At 49.3% G+C, this 17,467-nt stretch overlaps 1 protein-coding gene across 1 annotated transcript in view; it reads left to right on the forward strand.

Annotated features, from left to right (window-relative positions):
* Window positions 1-17,467, forward strand: part of LOC135227071 (KICSTOR complex protein SZT2-like) — a gene marked incomplete at its 5' end in the record, with an annotated part of 399,314 nt that overhangs the window by 339,923 nt on the left and 41,924 nt on the right. Inside the window, 1 exon segment of the mRNA XM_064266896.1 lies at window positions 3,477-3,650. Coding sequence (XP_064122966.1) covers window positions 3,477-3,650 — 174 coding nt within the window.

Genomic DNA, 17,467 nt, shown 5'->3' on the forward strand with positions numbered 1-17,467 from the left:
ATGTATTGAAAGACATCGCCTACTCCCACACCTGCCAGCTCTACTCCAAACGTTCAGCCCATGAGAAGCAGTTCTTCAAGCGGCTCTCCCCTGTGTTTCATTACTGAAGAACGCCCGCTTTCATTGCACAACGGACAGCAATGAAATGGCGGTTAGCGTTTTCAGTCATATGTAAGCACAGGTTTAGAATCTTGAGATTCCTTCTCTCGATTCAGCTGGAAGACGTAGGTTGCATTCATTGCCTACCTTCGTCTTCAACGTCACATAGTGTTGTTTTCTCCTTAAGCTGAGATTCAACGTCTATGAGATTTTCTTGCCATCAGGGACCTCGGTCTTTTGAAGGCAATTGACTTTCGCCTTTTGAGCTATGCATTAAGAGAATCATCGCCGCGCCGTCCGGCATCGGTGACTAACAAATATTTTATTTGTTTGGTCTCTCAGCATAACTCTTTAAAGGGCGAAGGTCACGTGACTTACCCCGGATGCTTGGACAACTTGCCTCTACTGATTCCGAACCAGTCAGTCGGCAGCTGTCAGAGCGTCCGAGTCAGTTACGAACTATTGCTGTGGACTTAGTTCGGTTGTTCCAGAGCAATCATTACTTCGTCTTAATAGCTTGTCAGTATGAGTACTGTACATAACCAAAGTCGAGAAGAGGGATAGGTCATACGACTATTCCCTTCTTTTCGTCTTAGGTAACTGCATGACTTCTCTTGAGAAGTCAAGCACAAAGGGATGGGGATTTGTGACGCTCGATTTCGTACCGATCTTCGTAGCGAAGACTCAGAAACCCTTCGGTAACTGACGATTGGTTCGAGTCCTTCACAATACCCTCCCTAATGGACGTCACCGCCTCCGATACGAAGGCTATTGCTGCTTTGTCCTGTGAAGGTGCGACGGAGCTGTCTGAAGAAACTCGACACCCAGATGAGTGTGGACGCTCTTCATCATTCTCTCGCGTCTTCCGCAAGAACTTCTCCGTGGCGCAGGTAAAATGGCAAGGCAGGCGCCTGGTCCAACGGACCGCATGCACCTCCTTCTACCTTCAGGATATTGCCCACAGTTCCTTGGATCTTTTTCCTTGGGAACCGTGGTGGTTGCTCAACACGTTGTGTAGTTAACCCAGACCCTCGCAGGCTGAACAGCATCGAGTCCTGGTGTGACCGTAAGAATGGATGAGGAATGAGAGTGTGATGGCTGGCCTCCTTCATCCATCTTTTTCTTCCCTCTACCTTTGGGTAGAGGGACACGGTCGTCACCCGCTGCTGTAAGGACGAGATGGCAGGTGAGCTACTCAATAGAGCACCATCCTATCCCTTTCAGTAGGGATAGAGTAAATATCCAGCACACTTCCTCCAACAAGGGGGAGGAGGCAAGTGGATGCCAAATTGAGACAAACCCATCATTTTATGATTGTCTCTTGCAAACAGGAACAAGTTCTTGCTTGCTGGTACGAAGAGATACGCTTGCCTCTCTCTTAGTACTTGGCCCAGAGGTCTGACCATTGATCCTGCGGTGCACAGCCCCGATCAATCGACAGAGGTTTGGATCCCTCCCTTGCTCTTACGACCAGGGAGGCACTCCTTAGGGTTGGAACGAACACCAGCTCTGTTCACCAAAAAGACTCAGATTCCTCCCACCAAGAAGTGAGTCTTCCTATTGTTAAAGGACGAGGGTTTGTATTACGTATCGGAATAAATGTACAATTTGTCGAAAATTGCATTTTTCCTAACTATACAAACCTGAGGTCCTTTACATATAGTCCCACCTCATGCCACCCCTCACTCTGCAACTTTTTGCATGGGCCTAAAGCAAAAGTGATTCTTCACTCTCGGGCGCGCGGGCGCGCTGCGCACGATCGGACAAGCAGTTAACTACCGTTCTTCTCCCCTTGTTCGAGCTTACGACCGTCCCAGCTGCCGCTAGTTACCTTTCCTATTGTTAAAGGACCTCAGGTTTGTATAGTTAGGAAAAATGCAATTTTCGACAAATTGTCATATTAGTAAGCGAGGAAGAGAGGACTAGAGTAAAACACCACAAAAGGCCAACCGTAACCGCGGCCTGATGGTCTGACACGGTATTTCACCTTATAGACTAAAACAGTAAAGAATTTTCTCAACGTTTTAAAAAACTGTTTGGACATGTAAGATGTTAATAAATACACACTACTTCTGACTGTCCAAAGGAGCCCTCTTCCTCGCTTAAACAAGACTACTTAAATAATAATAATAACGGGACTCGTGAGGTCCAATATCATAAACTGTGCAAATACGTACAAACTCATGTAATTAAACTGAATTATAATCTGCACAGTAAAAACCCTGTGAGACGAACGATCAAATGTGGCATTAAAAAAGAAAGCTAATAGCTATCTCAAAATACACGTAGGGGCAGACCGAAACCAACATGCTTTGTTTACGATCGGTTGCAAGCGCATGGCCGGTACCATGCTCATATAACCCCAAAATTACGTGTAAAATACCGATTCATAAGCTGTTTTTTAATGAGAACAGAAATTATGGTACTTAACATTGGTCCAGGTGAAGGTAGAGCTTCAGCCATGATGCAATAAATCCAGAATTGGTAGAAAAATACAGGCACAATTCGAACGATTACTACGCTCACGAGTCCAAAAGAAGGATGGTAGATGGCGTTCGCATCGGGCGGGGACTGGGTGAGTCGGAGCGGTGTGGTTGAGACCGCTGTATCGGCACATCCCGTGTTCATATGTTGACGAAGGAGTAATCTAATTGGAAGATGACCTGTGTTTAGTGGCTTTCACACACCCTTTCTTTATACACGACGCCCTTGAGGTGCTCGTGCGAGGGTAGTAACCTCTGCATACCAATGGTTTAACTTTCTCTGGTATATTTGGAATTATTTATATCAGAAAAGTATTAAGAAGGACCTTTTCACCGGCGAACACAGGTCGACCCAGAAAACACTTGATATTTTTTCCCTTTAAGGTTGAAGTTGTTATTAATGTAGCATTCCAGTATCCTTGGGTATAGTTGATGCTATATACAGAAATATCTCTTGTTATTTTTGACCATGTATGGCATTTGAAGTCATCTTTTAAATAACAACTAATAATTTAATTCTTGATAACTCCTGAGATTTCTCAGTTCCTATGACTTTATTGATTGAAAGAAATCCATTAGATAATTATGAAGCCTAGAGTTATGCTAGATTTATGTGTTGATGCTGATTGTGGCCAAGTCAGCTGTCATGGGAGAGGACATTTGGATCCATGAGGGTTTGTGCATGATCTGGCCAGCAGATATAGTCTTCTTTAATTCAGGAATGGGATTTTATCAAGTTCATGAAGACCAGTGTTGTTTAATGTCAGTGATGGTTGTGTTTCCAAACAATTTTATGAAGGGTGGAATTAACTGCAAAAATTTGTTTAGTAAGAACACATGCTGGAAATGCTCTTTTTTTTTTTTGTAATTATAAAACTTCATTGTTTTCTTCAGATTGTGATATATACGTACAACTGGACAAAGGAACACTGTGATGCCCTCCACATTTTCATGAACTGTCTGGCCCAGTGGACTAAGGCTCGTTCACGACTTCTTTCAACTGTAGTTGTGCAGAAGATGGGGCTCTTCCATAACCAGCCATTTGGGAGGAAAACTGATTCTGAGGAAGTATGTTTGCACTGTCTGTTTCTTTATTCTGAAAATATGAGTTATGAATAAGATGGTATGTTAAGGCTTAGTGTGTATATGTTACTTTGTCTTTAACACACTTAAGAGTGGTTTGCATTCAAATTGCATTGATGATATATCATCATTGGTGATGTTTCTACATCATTGAGTAAATATTGCATGATTTCAGTTTATAAGTTGAGCTCTTATGGAGGCATATTATAGGATACTGAGTACAAAGTATTGCTATAACAAGTTGATGAGAAGTTATTGTACAGAATTTTTTTTATTGTCATCAAATTCATGGTTGTAAAATTACTTGTCATACCTTTTGATTCAACCTTAAGGATAGGCCTTTGTCAATTTATTTAAGTTTATTCAAAATAAGTAAGGGATAAAATATTTTTAGTACATGATTATTTCTTTCAAGAGTCAACATCTTAAGTTTTTAATTTGTTCATGAAACTTACCTGTCAGATATATATATATAGCTGTATTTTTCTGAAGTCCGACAGAATTTCAAAAACTTCTGGCACACACAGTGGTCGGCCAGGTGGTTAGTACCCATTCCCGCCGCTGGGAAGCGGGTATCAGGAACCATTCCCATTTTCTATTCATAATTTTTCTGTCGCCGGTGCTGGAAACACCTGTTTTTAGTACCTCCATCTTAGGATTTTGGAAACTTCATTGCCGCTTAGTTTCCTGATTGTCTTTTGATTTATTTACTTGGATTTGTGGCTAGGCATACGCTATCTTAAATTGATTTGAATTTGATTCATTTTTGCATAAGATATCTGAATCTAGTTAGGCTAGTTTCAGAGGGTGTTGTCTGCAAAGATAGGGTGTGGCTACCGAAAGTTTCGGTAGATCCGCACTTGGTATGCACGAGGGGTATGGGTCTTGCTTCTTTGTTGAGATTTGTCATGTAAGGAGTGTGAGACTTTGTCTAATTCCGTAAGGAAGACGTATGATCCGTATGTACGCAATTAATCAGTAAACAAAAGTCAGGGTAGTGAACCTGCTAACCATCCTGTAGACTTTATTTTGCCTAACCCTGTAGTATGGCCTACGGGCTATGAATATGTCTACGAGAGGTGCTCGCTCTCCTTCATTGTTGTGAAGAAGTGCTACTTCTGTAATTGTTACTCCTAACCCTGTAGTGTTGCCTTCGGGCCCTAAAACAGTGTCTGTAGAGGGTATTGCCCTTTCTCTAATACTCTATCGATTCGTAACTTAGAATCGAAAGAGTTTGCTTTAGAGAGCAAAAGTGAAGTGGCTAAGTGCAGTGACAGTGCCCCTTGTGTAGTGGAGGGTGCGTCAGATCGGCCTTATTTCGCCTCTAGGCTGGTACCTCTGCTTGACTCCCAGGAACACACGGAGAGAGCTTGTCGAAAGCCGAAGGAGGGTTACGAGGAACCCCCACCGATCTGACGTGCCTTCGGCAGACCTGAAGATACTCCCACGCTGCCAAAGTGCGTGCACGTGCACGAATCCTGAAGGATTGCTTCTCGTCCTCCGAAGCGTCCTCCCCGCGCAGGGGTTGGAGCTTTCGGAAGGACTCACGCCCTCTAAATAGAAGCTTTATAGAAGAGGACGCTTCACGTCCTCTGTCTCTCTCTCTCTCTCTCTCGTTATGCGTTTCAGTGAGAAGTAAGAAGGCGATCGTCGCCTGAACACGTGTACGTCTTTCCACCGAGAAATACGAAAAAGAAGTCATAGTAGCAGGATGCTTTTGAGAGCGGACGTCCGAGCTTTGTTACTGTGAGAATAAGAAGGTGTTCCGTCGCCCCTCGTATTCTCACACGATCAACCCTTCTCCTGAGACTGCTTCGTGCAGTCAGATTTCTCTCCGAGATGTATCTCGCTCTTCCCTGAAGGCAGTTTCTCTGCTTGTTTGACGCCTGTCAGGAGCGGTGACGCTTTTTTTTGCACGTTCTTTTGATGCTCGGCTTGGACGGGACGCTCGATGGACGCCAGGCGCGCGCGGGTGCACGCCAAGCGCGCACCAGTGGGACCGCCCGAGTCGCGCGCCAGTTGGACCACAGCCGAGCGCGCCGCTCCAAGTGGACGCCGGCGTTGCGCTCCCCAGTGGACGCCGAGCGCTAGTCGCTCCAGTGGACGCCGGGGGGGGGGGGGGGGGGGGGAGTCGTGCGCTCCAGTGGACTCCGAGCGCGGCGCCAGCGCACGCCAGGTGTGTCGCCTGGCTGAACGTTTCTGTTGAAACTCTTCAAGCTCTTGTTTACGATTTGGGCCTAAAGAAATTTTTACCTCTACCTTCGATGATACCTTCTACCTCACCTGCAAAGAATGTGAAGGAAGTAGTGCTTCGGAGGAAGCTTAAAGCGAACAGACAACTTCGTCTTCGAAACCCATCAAGATCTCGGGTTTCGTGAATTCAAGAGGTCTCTGTCAATTAATATTGCTTTTCGCAAAGGTGGATAGAGTTAAGGAAAGCTCAAGGGAAGATCTCGTTTGCTCTACCTCAGTCAAGACTTTGCGATAAGGCAGTTACGGGTTATGTAAAAGCTCGACGTCCTGCACGTCATGACGCTCGACAACGTTCGGTAGGATTCTTGCAAGGGCACTCATCAAGAGGACGCTCTTCAGGAAAGCGAAAGACAGGACTTCCTTTGCCATACTGCCAATTAATTTAGGTTGCAAGCTTTTTAGTCCATCTGAAGGGCTTTTCAGATGATAGTTGTTCCGATACGTAATACAAACCCTCGGTCCTTTAACAATAGGAAGGTAACTAGCGGCAGCTGGGACGGTCGTAAGCTTCGAACAAGGGGAGAACGGTAGTTAACTGCTTGTCCGTTCGTGCGCGCGCCCGCGCGCCCGAGAGGTGAAGAATCACTTTTGCTTTCGGCCGCGGGTGTGAAGGACGTGTTCGTCATCGCTCTCTGCCCGTTTCATCGTCGTATGCTTTGTTTATATTGTGTTTTCTACTAATGGTTTGTTTGATCTTGAAAATGAAACTGTAAGTACACTGTTTTCATTTTCATTACTTAATTATGGACCAACATGGAGCTATCGCCGTAGAGGCGGCGATTTCCGCTCTTTTCATGAAATTGAATTGAATTATGTCTCGGTGCCGAGGGCGGGCGCACTCGCGCCAGAGTCATGTATTTTTTTGCGAAAGTGTGTAATTGAAAGATGTAAGTACTCTTTTTCATTATATTTTTGCCCTGTGCGTTCGTTGCCGAGAGCTTGATTGCGCTCGGCACGAGCCTCTTATTTTGTATGAATAGAATGCAATGAAAGTGGATTCGCAATGCGTTTTCTTTTCATTTTCATTTATTAATTGCATCAAATTTTAATTTTGGATCAATTTCCGCTCTTGCTGGGAATTAATCCTTACGATTTATTGCTGTGCAAGTGAAAATCGCAAGTGCAGTATTGTTCATTTTCATATATATTTATGATAGCATCATATTATTATGGATCAAGTTTCCGCTCTTACCCGGGAATTGATCTTTCCCCCTTTAAGTTCTATGAAGTGAATCGCAAGTGCAGTATTCTGTTTCATTTTCATATTACTTTTCACTGCTGTGCGGGGGTAGGGGAAGCGAAGGGCTGCCAGGAAGTCGTCGGAAAGCTCTCCCGCGACTCCCTTGGTATCCGATTCTTCGTCTTCTTTCCTGCCCCCCGCTCAGCTTCCTCGTATTTTGTATTTGGGGTCTTCCTTCCGTTCGGGGTGGGGCATGTCTCCCCCCCCGTGCGTGGAGGGAACCCCTCTTACTAATCTGTCTGTGCTACCGCAGGTGCTACATCCGTGGGAGACGACCTTGGACAGGTATGGGCCACTGCGGCTGCAGGGCGTGCCTAGCATCCGACGATCTGCTGCGCGTCTAGCGAGGTCTGGGGCGGTGGACCTTGGAGCGGTCTCCACTACAATCTTCACGGCCGCTTATGCTGCTTCCCCCCGCTGGTCTACACTCCCCATGCTGTGTCGGTGACGCTGTCTGCCGCTTCTTCTAGGCTGGTCGCCGCCGTACCGAGGAGGGGTATGCCACCGCCGCCTGTGTTTTCTTCGTGTTGCCTGCCCCAGACTTCCGCTGTTCCAGCAGCTCGCCCCTGGACCGGCCGCCAGTACCAGGTTCCCACTGGCTGCCGATGATTCTACGAGGCGATGGCTGGGCCTGCCGTACCTGTCGCTGATGTGGTTCCCGCTACTGGCTTGGCTGTCCCTTCTGTGTTTACCGCTGCCGCTGTTCCTGCCGCTCCTGAGCTGGTTGCTGTTCCTGTCGCTCCTGGTTCCTGCGCCTGTCCATGCTGGTCCTGCCCATGGTGTGTCTTCCCCAGTCCCAGGTCCTTCCGGACAGGTGCAGTCGGGCCGTGTTGCTTCGGCAATAGCCCCGACTCGGCCTGGATGGAGGACCTGACGACTGTCCTGCGTGAGCTGACGAAGAAGAGGAAGGTGTCATCTTTCTCTTCGTCTTCGTTGCTTCGTTCTGCTGCTGCCTCCTTCCCCTTCGACTTCTAAGGCCCATAAGCCGAAGAAGAAGAAGGCTGCCTTCCCCCCCCCTAAGAAGTCTCCTTCGGGAACTTCTAAGGGCCCGTTCCCACCTCGGTGGGGACGGGGGGGTCTTCTGCTGGTCCTCCTGCTCCTCCCGGGAGCGGGCCCTCCCTTCGGGAGCGGGGGCCCGTCCCCCTCCCGGAAGGAAGGGAGATAGACGGGGACCAGAGGAGTATCGGTTAGCTCTGGTACTTCCTCGCCTGGTGCTAGCAGCGATGCCGCTACGCCAGGTTCCGGCTCGGTCCTCTCGTCGCGGGAGATCCCGAGTGTACACTCTCTCTCGGGAGACCGTGCAGCCAAAGTTTCGGCGCCAGATTTTGCTTTGCGGCGCCAAGACCACGGCACGGATAGCAGAAGGCTGGCGAGAACCCGCTCAAGTGACTCTCGCCAGGCCAGCGGCCGCTCTCGCAGCGACCAGCTGGTAACTGGGGTTTTCCCCCTAAGAAGACTCCTTCGGGAACTTCGAAGGGCTCGTCACACTCCGGTGTGACGGGGGGGTTCTTCTGCTGGTCCTCCTGTTCCTTCGGGAACGGGGCCCGTCTCCCCTTCTGAGAAGAAGAAGAAGACGGGGACCAAGGGTGTGCTGGCTACCGCTGGTACACCCTCGCCTGGTCTTGGCAGCTCTGCTGCTAAGCCAGGTACCGGCTCGGTTTCTCGTCCGCGAGAAGTTCCGAGTGTACGGTTTCCCTTACCCTTCGGGTGACCGTGCAGCCAAAGTTAAGACGCCTGAGTTCGCTCAGCGTCATGACCGAGGCACGGAGCAGAAGACTGTCGAGAGCCGCTCAGGTGACTCTCGCCAGGCCAGCGGCCGCTCTCGTAGCGACCAGCCGGTACCTCGGGTGGACGTGACGGTCTCTGACCGGCCACAGGTTGAGGCTGGGAAGAGGTCCCCCAGGTCCCCTCGACCGACGGTACCAGCCTCGGCTGGTACCAGCGGTTTTGACGTGCCGCAAGGACGCTCACCGGTCTCACGGCGAAAGCGAGCTCTGCAGTCCCTGACCGCCGCTCCCACAGGGACCGGGCGGATACGGTGACCAGCAGCAGCTCGTCTGACGCACGGGACCGGGGTCGACGTGCTCAGATCGAGCCGCTCGCCACAGGTGTGAGCGGCACGGCCAGGCCTGCAGATCGATCCCCACCGCGGGGTTGGTGATCGGCTAGCACGTACGCTGGTCCTGCCAGCGAGCGGGGGGGGAGCGTCAGGTCTGTCTCTCCACTACCGTCAACTTCCTCGGGCTACACCGGGAAGAGCGAGGTAGCTAGGAGTGATCGTGAGAGGTGCGCCGCTCACGATCCCGTCACGACGCCGCACGTGCCACGTATGGTCTTAGGACCAACCAGGACGTACGCGCAAGTGATTGGAGGCGACCGTCAGGGGGGGAGGGGTTAGCGTCAGTTCTGTCTCTCCGATACCTTCAACTTCCTTGGCATACGCCAGGAAGAGCGAGGTATATAGGAGTGATCGTGAGATTGCGCCGCTCACGATCCCGTCACGACGCCGCACGTGCCAGGTATTGTCTTAGAACCAACCAGGACGTACGCGCAAGTGATTGGAGGCAACCGTCAGGGATCTGTTGCTGGTCCTTCTTCTGAAGGAGGAGGGTCTTGGGAGCTGCTCTTGTTGGAGGGACTGGACGGTCCTACTCCTCAAGACGCTGTAACTTCCGAGATTCAGAGTAACTTTGCCCAGGTTTATTGCTACTGATCTTCAGCACAACGACCTGGGGGAAGGATCGCCGCTCCCACCAGCAGAGCCATGTCTCTGCTTGAGTCGGTTTTTGGGGCCCGAGAGGGAACCCAAAAACCGACGGTTTGTTTTTGCCGCGATCGGAGCTTGCCGATTCTGTCTTGAACCAGAGTCTCTCGTCTCCGGACAAGAGGCTCTCTCAGTTCTGGCCGGTCGATCAAGCTAACTTCCACCTCCTCTACTGCGACAGTGGCGTTTCTACGTGTCTTCGGACACCGTATTTAAATACTCCTTCGTCCCCTGAGAGGTTTCGACCTCGACGAGGACTGGAATGAGTCGGAGGACGGTATCGGCTCTCTCCTGTCAGGTGTCGATCAGCCCCACCCAGACGACGTTCACAGTGGCGGCAGACCCTTACCTACAGTGAGAGTTCGTAACCCTCCTCGGGAAAACGTTTTCTCCTGACGATACGTTTTCCCAGACTCTGAGAGGCCATCGCCGCAAGGCGATGGCTGCTCCTACTCTTCTCCAACTGCTAGTTCCACTGGGAAGGCGAGCGAGTATCCAATTCCTCCCCCAGCCCCCTTCCCTCTCTCCTTACGGCTACGAGGGGAAAGGGGGGGAGGGATCCTACAGAGATTTCTCTGTAGGATTCCACGTTGTTGGGGGACTGCGCTACCGGGGGGGGACCTTCGGGTCCTACCTGACGTAAGCCCCGGTCGTTTGAGGAGGGATCCTGCCCCATTCTCGATTTCTACGGGAATCGAGAGGACCACCAGCCGATATCGTTTGACGAATTCGGTGGGGGTTTCGCAGACTGCTTAGAATTCTACGGAATTTCTAGCGCATTCAGAGTGTTAGAGTTTCTTACGATCTCCAAACACTTAGGCGAGACCACGGTCCAAAGTGAGCGAGACGAGAATCCCCGATATGTTACACGATAATCGGGAACCTCGCCTATGCTCGAATTCCTGGAATTTCTAGCATTAGGAAGAAGACTGCTGCTGAAAGAAGACTATCTCACAATAGGCGACCAACCTGGAATAGAGAAGAACGGACGGGAATATCCAGTTTGGCTTGAACTATCGTCTTAGTATTCTGTTCACCATTGAAGCTTTCCTTCGAGGAAGACTTCTTCACTCTCTTTGATAGAGACCGAAGGTGGTCGATCTCCAATCCTTATTTTTATACATTCAACTTCCCTGCCAGATATATACTTAGCTATAGACTCCGTCGTCTCCGACAGAATTTCAAATTTCGCGGCACACGCTACAGGTAGGTCAGGTGATCTACCGCCCTGCCCTGGGTGGCAGGACTAGGAACCATCCCCGTTTTCTAATCAGAATTCTTCTGTCGCCCGGACCATCAACATTGTGTTGGTTCCTCTCGATTGGTTTTTCTTTTTTCACCGGCAATTGATCTTCTTGACCGACTTTTGGTGACGTATCTGGATTGTTGATTGGCATACGCTTTGTGGACTGTTTTTGTGGACTTGATTTGGAATTTTCTTTAATAATGTCTGACTCTGGTATGGGTGTGAGACGTTGTGTGAATGTAGGCTGTAAGGTGAGGTGCCGAAAGCTTCGGTAGACCCTCACACGGTATGCAAGAGGTGCAGGGAGTATGAATGTTCTTTTACTAATACTTGTAAGGAATGTGAGAACTTGAGTGAGAACGAATGGAAGAATCTAACTAATTATTTAAAAAAGTTAGAAAGAGAAAGAGTGAGGAAGGCTTCTCATAGAAGTTTAAGTAGTTCTAGATCTGAACTAATTCCAAGCTTGGGATCTTCCCCAAGGGTAAGTATTGCTACTTCTCCTTCCATTGCAGCCCCTTCTCCTATTGCAGAACCTGTAGATCCAGCAAAAGAACTTGCGGATCTAAAAGCAGCCTTCAAGTTGATGGAAAACAAAATGGCTGCCATACAAGGTAATGGCTAGTGATTTTTCAGTGGACAGTGATATGAGTGTCCCCAGTGTAGTGGAGGGGGCATCTGGTCGGCTCAGCAACGCTCCTAGGTCTAGACCTCTTCCAAGCTCACATGCCCAGAGGAGAAGGAATGTCGAAAGCCGAAAGGAGGTTGTGGAGAATCCCCACCGATCAGGTGTCCCTTCGGCGGTTTCTGTGACACCCAGACTGCCAAGGACCGCTATTGTAAAAGCGTCCTACGTGAGTGTTTCTCGTCGTCGGGATCTTCATCACCGAGACGTGATTGGAGAGATTCAGATCGATCTCGGCCTCTCAAGAGGAGTTGGAAGGCTCCGAATATTGACTCGAGCCCTGAAAACTTCCCTGAGGAGTCTCCATCGGGAGTGAAGAAGGCAAGAAGAGCCATTCTTTCAACCAGAGTGAGAAGGAGGCAGGAGGTGGAGGCTATGGACTCCTCCCCTCCTCCCGAGAGGATAAAGAGGAGGCTACAAAGAGGTTCATGATGGCGATGCAGGAACAGATTTCGTCGTTTGTAGGAGTCCTGTCAAAGGGAGCCTCCTAGAAGGAAAGACACTTCCTTCCTATTAAAAGATCCTCCAGACGTATGGAGGTATCTGCCTCCAGGATCGATACTCCTACTCGAGGTGAGGTTTCCGGTACGAACCTGGATGAAACAATCAGACGTCTGGCACGGCCAGGAGTGAGGAGTCACCCAGGAGCAGGAGCCAAGAGCCAGGAGTGAGGAGTCAACCAGGAGGCAGGAGCCCAGAGCCAGGAGTGGTAGAGGCATCCAGGCAAGAGGCAAGAGCCAGGAGGCAAGAGCCAGGAGGCAAGAGGCCAGGAGGCGGAGAGCCAAGAGGCAGGAGCCAGGAGCCAAGAGGCAGGAGTCAGGAGGCAGGAGCCAGGAGTCCGGAGTCAGGAGGCAGGAGTCCGGAGTCAGGAGGCAGGAGTCAGGAGTCAGGAGGCAGGAGTCAGGAGCCAGGAGGCAGGTGGAGTCAGGAGGCCAAGAGTCAAGAGCCAGGAGGCAAGAGTCGGGGACTCGTTCCTGGAGGTTATGGACTCTTCTCCAAATAGGAGCTCCTCTCCTTCAGAACATATGGAGGTCTTGGAAGGACTCTCCCTCCAAACGTGAACTTTCTCCTTCGTCTGATCGAGGGTTAGACGAGTTGTCTGACGACGAACCTCCTGCTAATGAGGGACTTTCTAGTTATAAAGTCTTGGCCTCATTACTACTTCAAGAGTTTGGAGATTCTCTTAGTCCGGCGGCTCTCCTCCTCCTCGTTCGCTCTTTTCGAGCTCAGCTACGGCTAAATCGTCGGCCTTTTTAAAAATGAAGGCCTGCGATATCAATGAAGAAGGCACTCCATTCTTTAGATTCTTGGATGGACAAGAAGAAGGAGTTAGGAAAGACGGTATTCTGCATGCCTCCTTCCAGATTGCACGGGAAGAGAGGTATTTGGTATGGGACAGGAGAGACTATGGGTCTTTCTCTACCTGCTCTGCAGATGCCGAACTTTTCCAATTTAGTGGAGGCCTCTAGACGTCACTCCTTAGGATCGGTCAGAGCGACGTGGAGCACTTCAGAGTTGAACCACTTTCTAAAGGGACTTTTTGTCACTTTAGAGGTGTTCAATTTTCTGGATTGGTCACTCGGAGTTCTGGCCAACAAATCTAAGGATCCGGAGTTTCTGAAAAAAAACCCAGAAATTCTCCATAGCGTCCTGTCCTGCATGGACAAGGCAGTACAGGACGGTTCGGTGAAGTGGCTTCCCTTTTTGGTGCTGGTCTCCTGAAAAAGAGATCAGTGTATGGATCCCTATTATCGAAAGGGGGTTTCTCCGAGCCAGAGGACTGCCTTACTGTTCGCCCTCTATCAGATCATCTGTTTCCTTCTCAGTTAGTGAAGGATATATCTCGCTCGCTAACTGAGAAGGCGACACAAGACCCACTAACGCAAACGTCCAAGAAAGGACGCCCTGTAGTGTCGACGGTTAAGAAGGAATCTCGTCCTACTCAGCAGCCCTTTCGTGGAGGTGCAGCGGCTCGTCCCCTGCCAGAAAGAAGAGCTCTGAAAAGAGAGGAAGGTCTTCATTTAGGCCCTTCAAGAAATCAAAGTGACTTGTTGCTCCTCCAAGCACCAGTGGGCGCCAGACTCCTGAACTTTGCAGGAGTATGGGCAAAAAGGGGAGCCGACCCTTGGTCAGTGTCGGTCCTGAAGAAGGGATATGTAATCCCTTCGACGACAGCCCGCCCCTAACATCTACGCCTCGGGAACTGTCAGCGAGGTACAGAGACCCGTTAATGAGAAAGACTCTCCTTCAAATGGTGGAGCAAATGTGGGAAAAAGAGGCCATCGAACTTGTGCAGGATCCACACTCCCCGGGATTTTACAATCGCCTTTTTCTAGTACCAAAGGCATCGGGGGGTGGAGGCCAGTTCTGGACGTAAGCGCTCTGATCGCTTCGTACAGAAAAAGAAGTTTGCGCATGGGAACGTCCGCCTCTGTAATGTCGGCTCTTCGTCCAGGAGATTGGATGGTCTCTCTGGACCTACAAGACGCATATTTCCACGTTCCCATTCACCATTTGTCAAAGAAATATCTTCGCTTTGTAATAGGAGACAAGATCTTTCAGTCAGGGCTCTGTGCTTCGGTCTGTCTACAGCCCCACAAGTATTCACCAACCTGATGGCGAATGTAGCAAGATGGCTTCACCTAGAGGGGATAAACATCTCCCTCTACCTGGACGACTGGCTGATCAGGGCCAAGTCGAAGATTCAGTGCTTGGAGGACTTAGAAGTAACAAGGAACATGATAGATTCGCTAGGGTTACTCGTCAACCTCGAGAAGTCACAACTGATCCCCAGCCAGAACTTGGTCTATCTGGGGATTCAGATGGATTCTCTTTTCGTTTTCGGGTATATCCTTCGCGAGAAAGAATCGCTCGAGGTTTGTCGAGAAATCTCGAGCTTCTTAGAGAGAAAGAACAGCTCAGCGAGGATTACCTGAGCCTTTTAGGGACCCTGTCCTCATTGGAAAAGTTCTTCTCGCTAGGGAGACTTCACCTTCGCCCTCTTCAGTTTTTCCCTCAAAGAGGTGTGGAGTGGAAGACGGCTGGGTCAACTCTCGGACATCTTTCCAACTTCCACAAGTAAGTAAAAAGATCATCTGAAGTGGTGGATCCCTCCGCTTCAAAAGAACGAAGGCGTATCGCTTGCTCTGCAGAAACCCAGACCAAGTGTTATTTACCAACGCTTCGGAGTCGGGATGGGGAGCGACGCTAGGAGCAAGGGATGGGTCGTCAGGCACCTGGACAAAAGGAACAGGTGTCCTGGCACATCAATTGCAAGGAACTTGTGGCCATACACCTAGCCTTAAAGTTCTTCGAAGAGATAGTCAGAGACGGGGTGATACAGATAAACTCGGACAACACCACGGCTCTGGCTACATACGCAAGCAAGGAGGCACGCACTCTTTCTCCCTCTATCAGTTGACAAGACACCTGTTAACCTGGACGGAAGAAAGAGGCATAACTCTCCTCACAAGGTTTGTTCAAGGGATCAAGAATGTGAGAGCGGACAGACTGAGAGGAGAAATCAGGTCCTTCCCACAGAATGGACTCTTCACGAAGAAGTGTGTCGAAGTCTTTGGTCCCTGTGGGGGAGACCTCACATAGACCTGTTTGCGACGTTCCTCTCCAAAAGAATAGAGATCTTTTGCTCTCTAGTGGAAGATCCGAGAGCCTTCGCAATAGACGCGTTTCTCATGGATTGGTCGGGTGTGGACGCATACGCCTTTCCCCCGTTCAAAATCCTGGGGGAAGTGCTCAGGAAGTTCGTAGCTTCGAAGAGCACGAAGTTGACACTCATAGCCCCATTTTTGGCCAGCCCAGGAATGGTTCACGGAGGTACTGGAGTGGATTAGTGGGACTTCCCCAGATCGCTTCCCAAACAGACACGATCTACTCAGACAACCCCACTTCGAGAGGTTTCATCACAACCTCCCAGGTCTCGCTCTGACTGCCTTTCGACTACGAAAGACTTGTCAGAGCGAGAGGCTTTTTCTCGCAAGGCTGCGGGCTCTATCGCTAGAGCCCGCAGAGCTTCGACGAGAAGAGTATACCAGTCGAAGTGGGAAGTCTTTAGGAGGTGGTGTAAGGGTCAGAAGCTGTCCTCTCCAGTACCTCTATAGTGAATATTGCCGATTTCCTCCTCTTTCTGAGAGAGGAATCACACCTATCTGTCCTCGACAATAAAAGGATACCGAAGCATGCTGTCTTCAGTTTTCAGGAATCGAGGCCTGGACATTGCTAACGACAAAGATCTACACGATCTAATTAGATCTTTTGAGACTTCGAAAGCAGCTACTCCTAGAACACCTAGTTGGAATCTAGACGTGGTCCTGAAATTCCTTTCATCGGATAAATTCGAGCCTTTACATCTGGCGTCCTTCCGCGACGTCACTAGGAAATCTGCTTGTTCCTGGTGGCTCTCGCTACAGCCAAGAGGACGAGCGAATTACACGCTCTGGATTCCACGGTGGGTTCAAAGGAGATGCTGCCATCTGTTCTTTCCAGACAATTCTTTGGCAAATGGCAAACGAACGAAAACCCGTCAAAACCTTGCCCAGAAGTTTTGAGGTAAAATGGCCTATCTAACATGGTAGGCAGAGAGATAGAGAGATCTCTCTGTCCAGTGAGAGCTCTTAAATACTATTTAGAGAGGAGAGACAGATGGGAGCTTGTCAACAAGGTCTTTGGTGTGCGGTGAAGAACCCCAAAAGACTCATGTCCAAGAACGCCTTGGCTTTCTTTGTGAGAAGCGTTATTACGGACGCTCACAAGAACTGCTCGGAGGGAATCCTTCGGTCTTCTAAAGGTCAAGACTCATGAAGTGAGGGCAGTAGCAACGTCTTTGGCGTTCCAAAAGAATAGTCTCTAAAGAATATCATTGAGACTACATATTGGAGGTGCAATTCAGTGTTTGCATCTCATTATCTGAAGGATGTGAGAGTGACCTATGAGAAGTGCTTCTCGCTAGGTCCTTTTGTATCAGCAGATACAGTACTGGGTCTTGGAGCAAAGACTGATCCTTAATTTTGTGTTTTTTAGCGTACATAAACCCTCTTGTCAGATATGTGCTTGGTTTTCTATTAGCAAGCTCACTACTGTCGCACGGAGCAGAGTGTCATTGCTGGTAGGGGATCAAGGGTATGTATGACTAGTAGGGGAGTACAAATTTTTTTTTGTTATATTTTTTTTTGTAATGAAAGTGTAATTATGTTTGTAAGGAGTTCGGGATAACTCCCTTACAATCTTAGAACTAACATGGATGTTAGGATCAGGTGATCAGGATCGGTTTTGTGCTCCTTGAACAAGGTGTATTGTCATGTTAGTGGAATAGCACCCAATGACAAAGGCCTTTAGGCTCTGCCGAGTAAGTGGATAAGACCCCATTGGCAGACCCACAAGAACTCTTAGCCATAGATCAATATCTCGCTGAGGCTCTTGAGGCTAAGCAGACTCCAAGGCAGTAGCCGCGAAGTCTTCAGCCTAATAAGGTAGGAACCAAGGTTTATTAATACCTACAACATATGTTGTTTACCTGTCTATTTCAGTAGTTAGCTGTCTCTTACCCACCACCAATGGGTGCTAATCAGCTAAGTATATATCTGGCAGGGAAGTTGAA

The sequence above is a fragment of the Macrobrachium nipponense genome, chromosome 15, assembly GCF_015104395.2.
Source record: "Macrobrachium nipponense isolate FS-2020 chromosome 15, ASM1510439v2, whole genome shotgun sequence".
NCBI classification, from domain to species: domain Eukaryota; kingdom Metazoa; phylum Arthropoda; class Malacostraca; order Decapoda; family Palaemonidae; genus Macrobrachium; species Macrobrachium nipponense.